This window comes from Mastigoproctus giganteus, chromosome 10 (genome assembly GCF_048544385.1).
Source record: "Mastigoproctus giganteus isolate SK-2022 chromosome 10, ASM4854438v1, whole genome shotgun sequence".
Lineage (NCBI taxonomy): Eukaryota > Metazoa > Arthropoda > Arachnida > Uropygi > Thelyphonidae > Mastigoproctus > Mastigoproctus giganteus.
Genome location: NC_143584.1, coordinates 40,057,709 through 40,072,331, shown reverse-complemented (window position 1 = coordinate 40,072,331; position 14,623 = coordinate 40,057,709). Strand labels below are relative to the sequence as shown.

The window sequence follows — 14,623 nt, the reverse complement described above, 5'->3', positions numbered from 1 at the left end:
CCAGGTGGGCAGGAGCAGCAGTGCGTAGCACACACTTCTTGATGTAGACCAGGGTTTGAGTCTGTGATCCACCAAATACGGAGGATGCAGAAAGGTCAGGGAATGATCACTGCATATCCCCGGAGCAATATGGCCTTAGTTGCTAGTGCTCCTAAAAACCAAACAACAACAACATATTTTGAATCACCTATACTAAAATGCATATAATACGTTATATTATTGGTCCTGAAATGGTAATGACTTCAAAATACATTGCATTTCAAATAATTTTTCATCGAATTAACAAGGATAGGCTGCATTAAATAACATCCAATTTTATACTTACTGCACTGGAAAATGGCTGGCAGGTTGATGGCCTCACTTTCCAAAAATGATGGTACCTTTCGAATAAGCTAGGATAAAAAATTAGTAACTCTGTATAATTCCCTTCTTAGGATGTAACAAAAATGTATTAGAAATAACTATAAGCATGGTTCAAAGTTGATCCAAATTGAGAATTTTTATTGTTTACAAAAAGCACACACACACACACACACACACACACACACACACACACACACACACACACACACACACACACACACACACACACACACACACACACACACACACACACCAGTATCACCAAAATTCTTACTCTTTTCTACATTGACACATTTTTTCCATTGCTGTGCCAAGGTACCGAAGCTGGCATAATAGAAAGAAGTAGGCTGATTGCATAACTAATTCTGGAGACTGAGCTTAAGTATGTTGTCTATTTTGAATTTCTTATCTCCTAGGCACATTTTAATTGGCCCATCTTTTATGTATTTCTATTCTATTATATTTTTAACTTATGACAGATTTGCTGTATGCATTACTGAGATGCAGGATACTGTAACAATGAGCATTAAATACCACACAAGGTGTCAGAAAACAGAAAAGAATCAACCCTCCTGAATCCTCAAAAGACTTGTCATAATATTGCCAGCAGAAGGCAGTCTTCAATTTTTTTTTTTTTGACAGTGGAGATCTGTTATAGTGCTACTCTATACTGGAACTTTGATTTTTGAGTTAAAACATATATCCATTATTTTCTGACAAAATGTGTTTCCTTCCAGTTCAAACTGGCATACATGTTTAACAGAATCAATTTGTGTGTTGAACACATGCTTTCTGGTTAAACTTCAGCATCTCTGGGAATTGCCATGCAAATTTTTTGATCAAATATTCACGACAGTAACAACTGTCAGCTGCACATGAGCATGTGGTAAATTAATGACTTCTTTATGGCTTTTGGAAAACTAGATGCAGAGAAATTCAACTGTTTTCACATTATCTCTTAACAGAAAATTGGTATTCCACACAGCACTGCTTATACTAGTGTAAGTTAGTTGCTTGCCACTTTGTATTGTTTCTAATTTCATGGAGAGCTCAGCTGTGTGCTGGGAGAGCTTGAAAATACTAAGAAGAATGTTTTGTTCTGGTGCACATGCCTTCTTGGGGGGGCAGGTTTCAAACTAACCTCGATACATCCTTATATAACCTTCAATAAATGTGTTAAAGATAAAAAGATTAGTTATCAAAGACAGAAAAATACAAGACATCCATTAAAATGACCCATCTAATAAAAGCACCTCAAAAAAGGAATTAAGAAATTTTAATATAATAATAAATGGCAATTCCAGAAGTAAAAGCTAACTAAAAATAAGTTATGATATGTTTTAAGCAACTGAGGGGAAAATTAATGTTTACATTTTTATTTATTTTGAATTATAATTACCATATTTAATGGCAAATAAAATGCATGGGTATATAGGACACATCCCCATTTTAGAAAGGAAAATTAAGGAAATAAAGTTTTAGTATATTTAGACATGTAATATTTATACTGATGTGCACAGTAGAAAAAAGCTCGTCCTAAACATGATCAGAACAGCAAGAAAAATACTAATACTGTATAATAAATACATTAATTATTATTATTAATTTACCAATACAGCAATTTAAAAGAGAAATAAAAGAATCTTAGCTACATTAGAAAATATTTTATATGAAGCAAACTGCCACTAGAATTGAAAATTAACAAAAAGACAGTGAGGGAATGGTAAAAAACAGTGTTCTGCAAAGGGAAAGTTCAGTCATTTTGAAAACCAACTCATCTACACACTTCATCTACACAAATGCATCACAAATAGTCCATCTAACAAAACAGACTTACCTCTGAAAAGAACTTATCTCCCCAAAATGGAAAAAAAAAAAATCATTGCCTTTGAATCACAAAAACTCTTCCTCACTAATGTTGGTATCACTGTCTTCAAATAACGTCTTTAGTGCCATCAATGGCATTACTAATTCCAGTCTTCTTTAAAGACTTTATAATTATTTTACCACTTACATTTCTTCAAGATTCCTTAACCCATCCACACACCTGTGCAATGGTAGGCCTCTTCATTCTTCCTGTGGGTGTGAGATTTACCCAGGGTCCTGAGCTGGATATCATCATTCTTCTCTTTCTTGGTGATTCCTTTCTATTTCTCTCTTTCTCTGGGTAACTCGGGAATATTTTTTGGCTTGTGCAGCATAAGCCTCAGGCTTCCTTGCACCATATGGCTATTAATAATAATAATAATAATAATAATAATAATAATAATAATAATCATGACTGGGTTCTCCCATCCATTTGTCCACTGTTCTCTCATATTTTGCTTAAATGGCTTGTTTATGGACACACCCAAAGGCTGCAATTGGCTTGTCAGTCCACTAGGAATGACAACTACCTGTGTATTCAAATTCCTTAATGCTCTTTTTAATGACTTCAGCTCTACGAGCTCTGAACTGGTCCCAAAGGAGAAGAGATGGTTTCCTTAAGAGACCGCTGGGTGCCTTGCCCATTGTCAATAAAAACCACACGCCCAATGGTTTTTATTGACACCATTTTAGATACTTTGATATTCAGAGTTTTGTTGGATGGTGCATCAAAAGTTAGTCGGACCTTGTCCATATTTCCTATTTGGCCAAGTTCAAAAGAAGTTTATTTTCGTGCCTTTATTACAAATTTATGGAATTCCAGATTTTTTCTTCATAATCTGCCAGTAATTTTTTTGCAAATGATTTTTTTGTACGCATTGATAAGCCATGCTTTTGCATGAATCGGTAACACCAACCCTTCTGTTGCAGAAAAATTCAGAATTCCTTGTCTGATATCCTGGCCTTATGCATAATCATTTTGGTAGAAACACTTCTTCCTAAATTCCTTTCATCTACTACCCACTTTTTTACATCTTCAAGTTCTGGTCAATGTGGGGCAGGACAACAAAGGTTATGTTTACTTTTTTTTTCAGCAGCTTGAAATTCTTTTTCTTGTTTCCACCAGATGCATATCATTTTTTTCGTAGGCAGTGCCCCAAAAAATCTTTCCACAGCTCTGTTACCATGTTTTTTTAGGGTGATCTATTACATTTAGTTTATATCCAATAGTGCAACTCAACCTCTTTTCATCTGTAGCCATTTCTGAGGGTAAAATAGTATAAAATAATATCAAACGCCAAGATTAAACAATATTGTTATGAAATGGGGTTCTCATTACAAACAACTGGTATACAATTAACACTGTTCTTTATTTTATTTCAGTCACCCACAATAATTACAATTCAGTGTCGTGATTATAGTCACTTCACACACAAAGTACACTACCATACACGAAGACATACTCAACATCATGAAAGCCCACACAGAACTAACTGGCCTGCCAGTTGTGCCACCTTTTAAAGGATCAGCAAACTATTGAGAAACCTGGAGAAGAATCTTGAAGCTTCCATCACTTTCTAAGGCTTTTCCTGTGTTCTCTGGCTTTCGAAACTTCTTGGAACTGATTCCAAACAACTCTGCAAGTTCAAAAGTACCCTAGGGTGTCCCGTTATCCTTTAGGAATGAAAATATTCTGACCAAATGGTGAAATACAACCCGTTTGCTCGCCCCGACACCGATGATGGAAGGGCTCACTTCTGCATACAAGACACAGGGCGATTTTTCAAGGCACTTTTTTGGAAAAAAGTGCATCTTATATGCAGTCAAATACAGTAATTCAAGTTATCCACAAAGATGAGTTAATGAATTATTTAGATATAATTTTTTTCTTTAATTTTTATTATACAGTATAGTCCTAAAGAACAAATCACTATGTGCCATGAAGAATGTTTTGTTGCTCAGTGCACACACCTTCTAGAGGGAGTGGGGAATAATCCACATCATACTTCAACCTGCACTGCTAGTAATGCTGGATATTATACTAATGTGCAAGGTCAACAACAGTGCACCTAATATAATGCACATCACCACCCAGGCATGAAACATTCTAAGCAGGGATTGAAGCATGATGATCCAAACACACAAAGGAATGGCCAACCCCCTATATCACCATGCAGTGCTTTGCAATATTACCACTTTGCTTACAAGAGAATTTGCTTTACTCGGAGGATCAAACACAATGTTTGATCCTCCAAGTAAAGCTCTTGCATCCTCTCCACCAACTCTTTTATCATGTCTTTTGCAGTTGTGATAAGCATCACAAGATACAATATTCCTTACTTTAAGGGTACAGCTTTAAGGTTTTTGCAGGTCAGCACCTAGCTAGACAGTCCACCACAATACCCTATTGGTAACTCTCTAGAGGACATCTGGATCAGCTAGTGTATAAATCTTGATGCTTCTACTTTGCCAACTAGTAACTGGAGGGAGTCCCAATAGTGAGAAAGTGGAAGGCAACAGTGAGGCCATGTTACATCAATGAATTTGGAATTTTCTAACTGTGTATCAATATCTAGAAATTTCATCAATTCATATTTCACCTTTTTCCTCAAACGTTTTACTTCATCTACACAAATGCATCACAAATAGTCCATCTAACAAAACAGACTTACCTCTGAAAAGAACTTATCTCCCCAAAACTTCTAAATTTATTTCACAGATATATGTGGTGTTGATTGAGATGAACTCCATTAACTCTATCTGCTAAGCCCAACTTACTTTCTCTCTAAGAATCTCAATTATGAGTTGCCTCAATCTTCACCATCACAATTTTCCTAATTATTTGCTCTATAGCTGCTTTCACTTCAAAGGTGACACTTGTTCATATGTTTATTCTGATATCCCTTTCTAGAGACTTCCCAATCTGAAATTTCATATTTTTGATCTCCTCAAGCTTAAAGTCTATTTACTCTATTCTCTTAAACTCATTAAACCTCTAGCATTTTCCTAAATCTACAAATAATTCAGATTTTCCTTTCTTTATAATTCGACTTTCTGACAACTTTTCAAAAAGCTGGAAATTAAGCAATTGTAAACAGGAGAAAAAAAAACAAGAAATTTTGGGCCAAAACGTAAAAAAAACAGGACTATTTGCAAAAAAGTAGTTCTTTACAAAAACAGAGAGAAAATGAGATTTTTTTTTAGAAAAAAAGTAGGTTTTTGCATAGAATACCGAACTAGAAATTAAATTGACAAAATACACATTTCACATTAAAATACAGCCATCGTAGTACGATTTTTCTCTTTGAGGATTTTTTGTTTGGAGCGTATGTTAGACATCAACTGATTTTGACTATTTCAAGCCTCTGTTAGACTTTGAATACTTCAGAAACATTGATGTCAAAGTTTGCTCGCAAAAATGGCTTTGTTGTCTATGTTTGGTTCTCAGGTGTATTTCCAAAGCTGCACAGGAGGAGAAGATCTGAACTCTGTTGTTGTTGGTTCCCCACCATGTGGTTCAAATTTTTACTAAGAGAAAAAAATATTCTGTAAATATTAGCTGACACTCATCATTGCTATATTGCTATGAGGAATTATTAAAATGCCAAAAATGATTTATGATTATTTGTTTTATTTTATGCAACCTTGTACCCCAACCAATGACCACTATATGTCAATTCTTTCTTCTTTTGGAATAGCACGTGGAATGTTCTCACAATGAAACTGATAGAACTGATAAGGTGAAACACCTGTTTCTTTCTGTTTAACAATAGCAAGAAGTTTGACGTTACAAGGAAAATAATGGAGTCACTGGTTAAAGAAGCATTGCAGGATCATCTAGACAAGACTGCAGTAATAATTCAGACAGCATGGGTTTGTTAAGGGGAAGTCTTGTCTGACCAATTTGATTGGATAATATGACATGGTCACAAATAAACAGGATGCAAAAAATAATTTTGATATAATATACTTAGATTTGATATAATATACTACTGCACAAATTGGAGCAGTACAACGTTAAGGGCAAGTTGCTACAATGGAAAAAAGGATGGCTGAGTGGGAGAAGACAGTGTTAATCAATGGAAACTGCTCTTTGTAGACTAATACTGTTAGTGGTGTTCCCTAGGGTTCGGTGTTGGGCCCATTGTTGTTTTGTGTATTTATCACTGACATTGATGAAGTATATCAAGCTAAATGTCTAAGTTTGCTGGCAAAAATGGCTTTGTTGTCTATGTTTGGTTCTCAGGTGTATGTGTATTTTTTTTTTTTTTTTTTTTTTGATGCTGAATAAGCTTGCTTTCTTGCATCATATGCCTCTACTAATGCTAAAGTTTGCAGATGAGACAAAGGTTGGCAGGGTTTATAATTTTCTTTGAAACATTTCCACGTGTTTCTGTGCATGTTATAGTTACATACACTAAGCAATATTTTTTTGCCCTTATGATTTTTAAGTTAAAATTCTTTTCATTAATTTTCGAAAATGGAGTTTTTTATGCTTTCTTATTACATCACTACTTGCATTGTTTCAATCTTTCCCAGTCCTCTCGATATATTGAGGTTAAATAATGAGCATATAATTCAACTGAAAAACTGCATATATTAATCTTTTCATTGTTTAGTGGGATATGCCAAGAAAGGTCTGTTATTAACAAATAACAGTAAGCTCGATCTGGAAAAGGAGGGCAGATGAGCTGAAAAGTGGCAACTGAAGTTTAACATTGAAAAATGCAAAGTACTGCATATGGGTAGCAGTAACCTCAGAGAAATGTACCAACTGGGTGGTGTTACACTCAGGGTAGTGGAGAATGAAAGATAACTGGGGGTAATTGTGCAGTCAGATATGAAGTTTTCTCAGCAGTGCGAACAGGCTGCCAGAGCAGATCATGGGATCTTGTCAATGATATACAGGAATTTTGCTAGCAGGGATAAGGAGTTGATTATCCCCTTGTATAAGGCAATGTTCAGGCCACATCTTGAGTACTGTGTACAGGTCTGGAAGCCTCATTTTAGGAAGGATGTAGAGTTGCTAGAATGAGTACAGAGAAGGGCAACAAGACTGGTGAGGGGGAACAAAGGGGTGATCTTATAAAGAAAGGCTAAAGTTCTGCAAATTGCAGCATCTGGAGACTAGGCACTTGCAGGGCAATTTGATTGAGGTGTATAAGGCCTTGAATGGGTTGAGCAGGCTCAATGCTGATGGGATTCTTCCTCTTGCTCAGATTACAAACCTGAGGGGGCATAAACTGAAATTGAGGAAAGACAGTTGTCGAACAGATAAGAAAATTTGCCTTTAGCAGCGGGTAGTTGATTGCTGGAACAAACTTCCATCTGTCATTGTGGACAAACGTTTGGAGCGAATGGATGGGCGAAATGGGAAATTTTTTTTTTTTTGGCTGATGCTTTTTAAGCTTGCTTTCTTGCCTCACATGCCTCTACTAATGCTAAAGAAGTATCCTAGAAAGTTGTCCACAAAAAATTTAAAACTTGAAAATCATTCATTACCAATTGATGAAATTTTGCTACCTCTGCATTTATAAGAACATCTGCATGTAATCACATCAGGGCCAGATTTAAACTTGTTAGTGCCCTAAGCTATAACATGTATCAGGCCCATCTCTCTTACAGTTGTACCTGTGACAATATTAAAAAAAAAGTATTTTTTAAGATGGAGATAGGCCCCTTGTAATTGTGATGTCCTAAGCTGTAGATTGTTTACCTTATGTGTAAATCTGGCCCTGAATCACATACAGTGATTCAGGGCCAGATAGAGTACTTCCTCACTGAACAAAAGAACAATCTTCTTCTCTTGTTGACTTTCCATGACTTTGACAGTGATAAGGCAGAATCATCTTTCTGATTTAGTCTGCTGTAGTAATAAACTTCAAAAATGGAAGTTCAAGATTTAAAAACTGCATAATAAATTTTCAAATTACATTTTTCAACATATCTTGGAGTAATGACCTATACAATGTGAGGTACACTAGATCGAAGAGATATGTTCAAATTTTCAAATGTTTAAAAATGTCAAATGAATTTACTGACATACTTCTGAGTAAATTCGTTTTCTTTAAACAGTTGGTGTGTAGTCATTTTGTGCAATCAAGTAGTTAAATTTATCACCAAGAATGTTGTGTGTAAGTTATCACAGAACTGGTCACTGCAGTTCAGGTTCATCGTGCATTTCATACCTCCTGAAAAAATTGGTTCTGCATTCTGTGGTAGCAATTGTGGTTGTAGGAGGGTTTTCAGGCACATAAGCAACTTAGACCATATTGTGTTGTATATACTGTGTGTAAATCGCATGTATTCTGTGGTCAATTTGCCTGTTTGATGGATGAGAAATCCACTTTTTTGGAAGAAAAAAAAAATCATACTACTATGAGACTAACTCAGCCATATTGTGAAAAGTTCCCATAAAAATTCCTCATCATCAATGGGATTTCAACTCATTTCTTTTCATATCATGAAGAAACAAATTCCGCAGTAACCATGGCTGCATTTATTTTAGAGCCATAGGGATGGATGAGAAACCCACTTTTTTGGAAGAAAAAAAAATCATACTACTATGAGACTAACTCAGCCATATTGTGAAAAGTTCCCATAAAAATTCCTCATCATCAAAGGGATTTCAACTCATTTCTTTTCACATCATGAAGAAACAAATTCCGCAGTAACCATGGCTGCATTTATTTTAGAGCCATAGGTATAGATATGTAGTTTACCTGAGTTTCCGTGATGTATGTGTGCTGCATGTAGCTGCTGAATATTGTTCGCTAGGGAGCATTTTCCCTATTGTTGAATAAACCATCACAAGGAGGTGATAACAGTACACAAAGGTTGAGTAGTAGCAACATCTTGGAGAACATCCAGGAAATCAATGTCCCAACTACACATGAGCTCTATCAATCAAGGTAAGTCCTGCATGTTGATGTTTGTTACATTAATTGTGGTACAGAATGACATACTGAGGGTCAAACAGGTATACTAAACTGGGGTGAGGCAGAATACTTATAATTTTTACTACACAGTACATACTACAGGAGATTTTTTTTTTGGGAAAAGCAGGTTTTTGTAAAGTATATCCTCCACTAGAAATTAAATTACACTGACAACGTACACATTTTATATTAAAATATAAAGCAGCAAAGCAGCAAGCACAAAGTAGCGGGATTGCTGTGGTTCAGGGGTGAACTGAAATGGGTGATTCTCCAGAGTATTACAGTCTAAAAAAATTTGCAACTTGTGAAGTGTTTGCGAACCTTTCTGGAACAGGACATGATCTAGCCAAGGAGGATGTTTCTGTGTGTGCTAGGTGCACAGAGTGACAAGAAATTAGGTGCCAACTCAAAGTTCTGATGGGTCTCTACGAGAGTTTGAAGAATAGGTTAGATGCCGTCAAAGGAATTAAAATGGGGGCCCATCAAGCTTTTGGCTGCCCAACTCAATGCCAGAGCTCTCACTCTTGTGAATCAGGCAACACAGTGGCATTGTTTAGGGCAGAATGCACTGGTCCCACAGAAGCTAGTTATTGTCGGTAACTCTATTGTCAGGTAGATGGGAAATATATTATTTAAAAAGGATAGGTAGAATAGAACAAGGGTATGTCTGACAGGGGCAAAAGTTAATAACACTATAGAGCATATATAATCTTTTAAGGACACAAAATGTGATATTGTTTATATGTTGGCACTAATGTCATTAAGAGAGTAGGAGGTCTGCAGACTTAGTTAACAACAACAGGTCAATGTTGAAAAAAAAAAAGGAAAGTGTCTGCAATTCTACCCAGACACGATAGGAGAGAGTATACAATGAGAGCCTTCTCAATCAATTCGGCCCTGGACAGACTGTGCAAAGCTCGTGGGGTAAAATTTTTCTCAGCATGGTCTGTGCTTGTTAATAGGAGAGACTGCATCTACAGGGATGGGATAAACTTAAATAGAAGTTGTGCAAGAATTGGGATAAGCTTAAATAGAAGAGGTGCTGATGCTATCAATGCAATGTTAGGTGGATCAGAAAACTGCTAGCTTATGTGGATTCACAGACTAATAGATTAACAGTAGCCACAGGCAGAGGAGAAAGTGATTCTTGCACTGCATCTATTGGAATAAGCAGCAGCCCCGAAAGCAAGGTGCCGGGGATTTCCAGGAGTGCTGGAAGTCATCATGGGACAAGTAAATACATGGGCTGTGGTAGGATAACTAAGAGTAAGAACAGGTGCATGTACACCAATGCTAGGAGTTTAGTAAATAAATTTGATGAATTTGAGGTGCTGGTCAAGACGTCAAAGGCAGATACTGTTGGGGAATCAGATATGTGGTGTCACACAGATATAAGGAATACAGAATTGGAATTTGGAAAGTACAATTCGTACAGAAAGGATAGAAGGGGAGGAAGGGTTATGCTGTTAGTTAAGAAACAAAATCTAAGGAAGTGCATCCTTTGGTGGACAGTGCAATGTTGAGTCAATTTGGTGTGACATAGCATTCGAAAAGCAAAAGCAAAACTGAGAGTACTAGTGTGTTATAAGCCTAATAACTGTGACGAGTACAATATACAACTGTACAGAGAAACAAAGTGGGCAAGTGAATTAAATTGTCTTATAATGCGGGATTTTAACTTCCGAGATATTGACAGGAACTTGAGTTGGTCATTCGCACACCAGCAAGGCCTTTGAGGATTTATTAGATGATTGTACTGATTCATTTTAGGAAGGATGTAGAGCTGCTGAAATGAGTACGAAGATGGGCAATGAGATTGGTGAATGCAACAAAGGGTTACTGTTACCAAGAAAGGCTTAAGTTGGATGATTGTTTTCTACAGCAGCAGCATGTTCAATAGGCAACTAGAATGAGTAATATTGTAGTTTTAAATGTTTTTCACCAACCTTAGGTAGAAATAAAACAAAACGAAAACTGGAATCTTGATAACTATGTATTTATAATAAATTATATTTAACTTTACAACTAAAATATATGAAATATACATATAAAATATACTGGGTTAAGAACAATAAAATACATTAAAATATACTAAATTAAAAGCGATAAAACCATAGCTTTCAAAGGCTCCTGCCTTCTTCTTCAGTGGTATTTTCTTTGTTCTGCGGTGCGTCTTTAAATACCAGCAGGTTCACGGTACTCATCACGTGTTTCATTCCCACGTGTTCCATTCTCTTGTGTTATGGAATCGGAAGTGGCTCGAGAGTGGGTCATATGGAACCGTTCATCACTTCTGAGGATAGTAGCCTCAAAGAGGGAATGGATCCGCGTTCCTCTATCTCTATTAATGTTCACTGTGGAACAGATCCGCAAACACTCGAGCCACTTGCGGTCCCAGAACTTATGCGCCCGATCGGTGGTGATAGCATTGTCTGGGGAGATCTGGTGCTGCTTCTCCCAAAAATGCTCGACCACGGCGGACTTACCATACTCTGCATTTCTTATTGCCTTAATGTGCTCCCCCAGACGATCTTTGAGATGGCGTTTTGTTTCCCCTACATAACACTCCCCACAATCCGGGCATCTAATACTATATACGACCCCACTTGCATTCTCTTTTTGAATGGGGTCCTTTACTTGTGACACGATTGTGTGTATCCTCCGCCCTGGAAGCTGCACACAACGCATCTGATAATTTCTTAGTATTCTAGTTATATGATCGGTTAGACCCGGATAGTAGAGAATGTACGCAGTGGATACTGGCGTAAAAGATTTGCCTCTCCTCTGATTTCCTTTAATATATTTTTCTACAATCCTCTGGGGGTAACCACATTTTGTAAGATCCGTCGTGATGCGTTCATACTCTACCTTAGCACACTAAGGCAATAAGAAATGCGGAGTATGGTAAGCCTACCGTGGCCGAGTATTTTTGGGAGAAGCAGCACCAGATCTTCCAAGGACGATGCTATTATCACCGATCGGGCACATAAGTTCTGGGACCGCAAGTGGCTCGAGAGTTTGCGGATCTGTTCCACAGTGAACATTAATAGAGATAGAGGAACGCGGATCCATCCCCTCTTTGAGGCTACTATCCTCAGAAGGGATGAACGGTTCCATATGACCCACTCTCGAGCCACTTCCGATTCCATAACACAAGAGAACGGAACACGTGGGAATGAAACACGTGATGAGTACCGTGAACCTGCTGGTATTTAAAGATGCACCGCAGAACAAAGAAAATACCGCTGAAGAAGAAGGCAGGAGTCTTCGAAAGCTATGGTTTTATCGCTTTTAATTTAGTATATTTTAATGTATTTTATTGTTCTTAACCTAGTATATTTTAATGTATATTTTATAAATATATTTCATATATTTTAGTTGTAAAGTTAAATATAATTTATTGTAAATACAGGCAAATATAATTTATTATAAATACATAGTTATCACGATTCCAGTTTTCGTTTTCGTTATGTTTTATTTCTACATAAGGTTGGTGAAAAACATTTAAAACTACAATATGAATATACCCAACCTCAGAGGCCTGTTTGAAGGAGAATGAGTAATACTCTAGATCTGATTATCAGTAGTGATTCTTCATGCATTAAGAATCTGCAGATAAAGGAACACTTGGTGGAAGTGATCACAGCGTGCTGATATGGGATTTATTTAAAGATGTAACTACCATCAGAGGTAAAGGGAAGGGATTTTGCTTTTGTAAAGGTGACCACCGTGGTCTCAGACAGTTTTTAATTTCTCTACAATGGGACCAACTGATGATGTTACGAACAGCAAATTCTAAATGGAAAGAATTCAAAGAATTAAAATTGGAAGCTACTAGGCTTTTCATCAAACTAAGAAATATTGTTCAAGATTTAGGCATAAATGGACATCAGATGAAGTAAATAGACATGCGGCAGAGAAGAAAAATGCATGCGATACATATAAATTAACAGGTGACACAGAAGCCTATGATAGATATAAGCTGGTCTGTAACCAAGTCACAAAGGAGATTAGGCAAGCAAAGGCAGATTATGAGAAATCTTTGGCAAAGGATGCAAAGAAAAAGAGCAAAGACTTCTTTGCTTAGATAAACTCTAGAAGGAAGGGGATGAATCAGATTGGTGATGATCCTGCTAAAGTAGCTGACAAACTGAATGAGTACTTTGCATCTACATTCACCCATGAGGAATGTCTGAAGGGAACTGGAGGCCAGAAGCTTATCAAACTGTAGCAGGGACATAAATGATTTTGTAAAAACTGAGAGCAAAGTGGAGGAGAAATTGTCGAAGTAGAACATAAGAAAGGCACCTGGGGAGGATGGGATCTATCCAGTTATATTAATAGAGGCAGCAAAGCAAGTAAACAAACCATTACCCATAATCATGAAAGCTTCCTTGGACTCGGGCGATGTCCAAATGTGTCACCAATATACAAAGGGTGACACAAGTAATTACTGACCTGTTAGTTTAACTTCTGTTCCAGGGAAAATAATGTCACTGCTTAAAGAAGCAAAGCAGGATCATCGAAACAAGACTGCAGTTATATTTCAGAAGTCTTGTCTGATAAATCTGATTGGATACTACATTGTGGTCACAAAGGAACTGGATGCAAAAAATAATTTTGATATCATATACTTGGAATTTAGGAAAGCTTTTGATACTGTTGCATATGAAGACTACTGAACAAATTGGAGAAGTATGGTATTAAGGGGCAAGTTGCTGCTATGGATAATGGTTTAGTGGGAAAAGACAGAGAGTGGTAATCAATGGACACTAATAATATTAATTCTTTTCAGTATTTATCAATGATAATGATGAATGATTGTTCTTTTCAGTATTTATCAATGATAATGATGAAGGTACAAAGGGTACTAGGAAAGTTTTGCAATATGACGCAACAATGAATCACAGGAAGCTGCTTGTTGCTGCATGTTGAGACATGTTCATACGTGTATAGTAGCCGCCGCGCCAAGTCGATGGGCTCAGTTATTCATTAGTAGTGATAGTGTAAAGTGCTTGCGATGGCATCGTGGTCACGAAATGAGATAAGGACAGTTTTGCGGTATAATTTCGTGCGTGGTTTAACCATAGACCAGTGCTTAGAAGAAATGACTCTTGCACTAGATGATGATTGTCCACATCGTACAACGATATTCAGGTGGTATAGAGAATTCCAAAGGGGAAATTTCACTCTGGAGGATTCTGAGAGGCCGGGAAGGCCACGAACGTCAGTTACGGAGGAAAACGTTATTGCTGTGAGGAAAATGCTTGACGAAAACAGGCGAGTGACCTACCAACAGATAGAGGATACTTTGGCTCTAAATGCACCAGCAATTCGTTCGATTCTGCAAGATCATTTGCACGTGAAGAAACTTTGTTCTCTCTGGGTGCAGCATCAACTGACTGAAGAGCAGATGACACGATGTGTGACTTGGTGCCGGGAGATGTTAAAAAAGT

General features: G+C 37.0%; 1 protein-coding gene across 1 annotated transcript in view; it reads right to left on the bottom strand.

Annotated features, from left to right (window-relative positions):
* LOC150078994 (importin-13-like) overlaps nt 1-14,623 on the bottom strand; it is a 190,235-nt gene that overhangs the window by 96,362 nt on the left and 79,250 nt on the right. Inside the window, exon 8 of the mRNA XM_090382916.1 lies at nt 326-392. Within this exon, the coding sequence (XP_090239042.1) occupies nt 326-392 (67 nt within the window). The remainder of the gene's footprint in view (nt 1-325; nt 393-14,623) is intronic.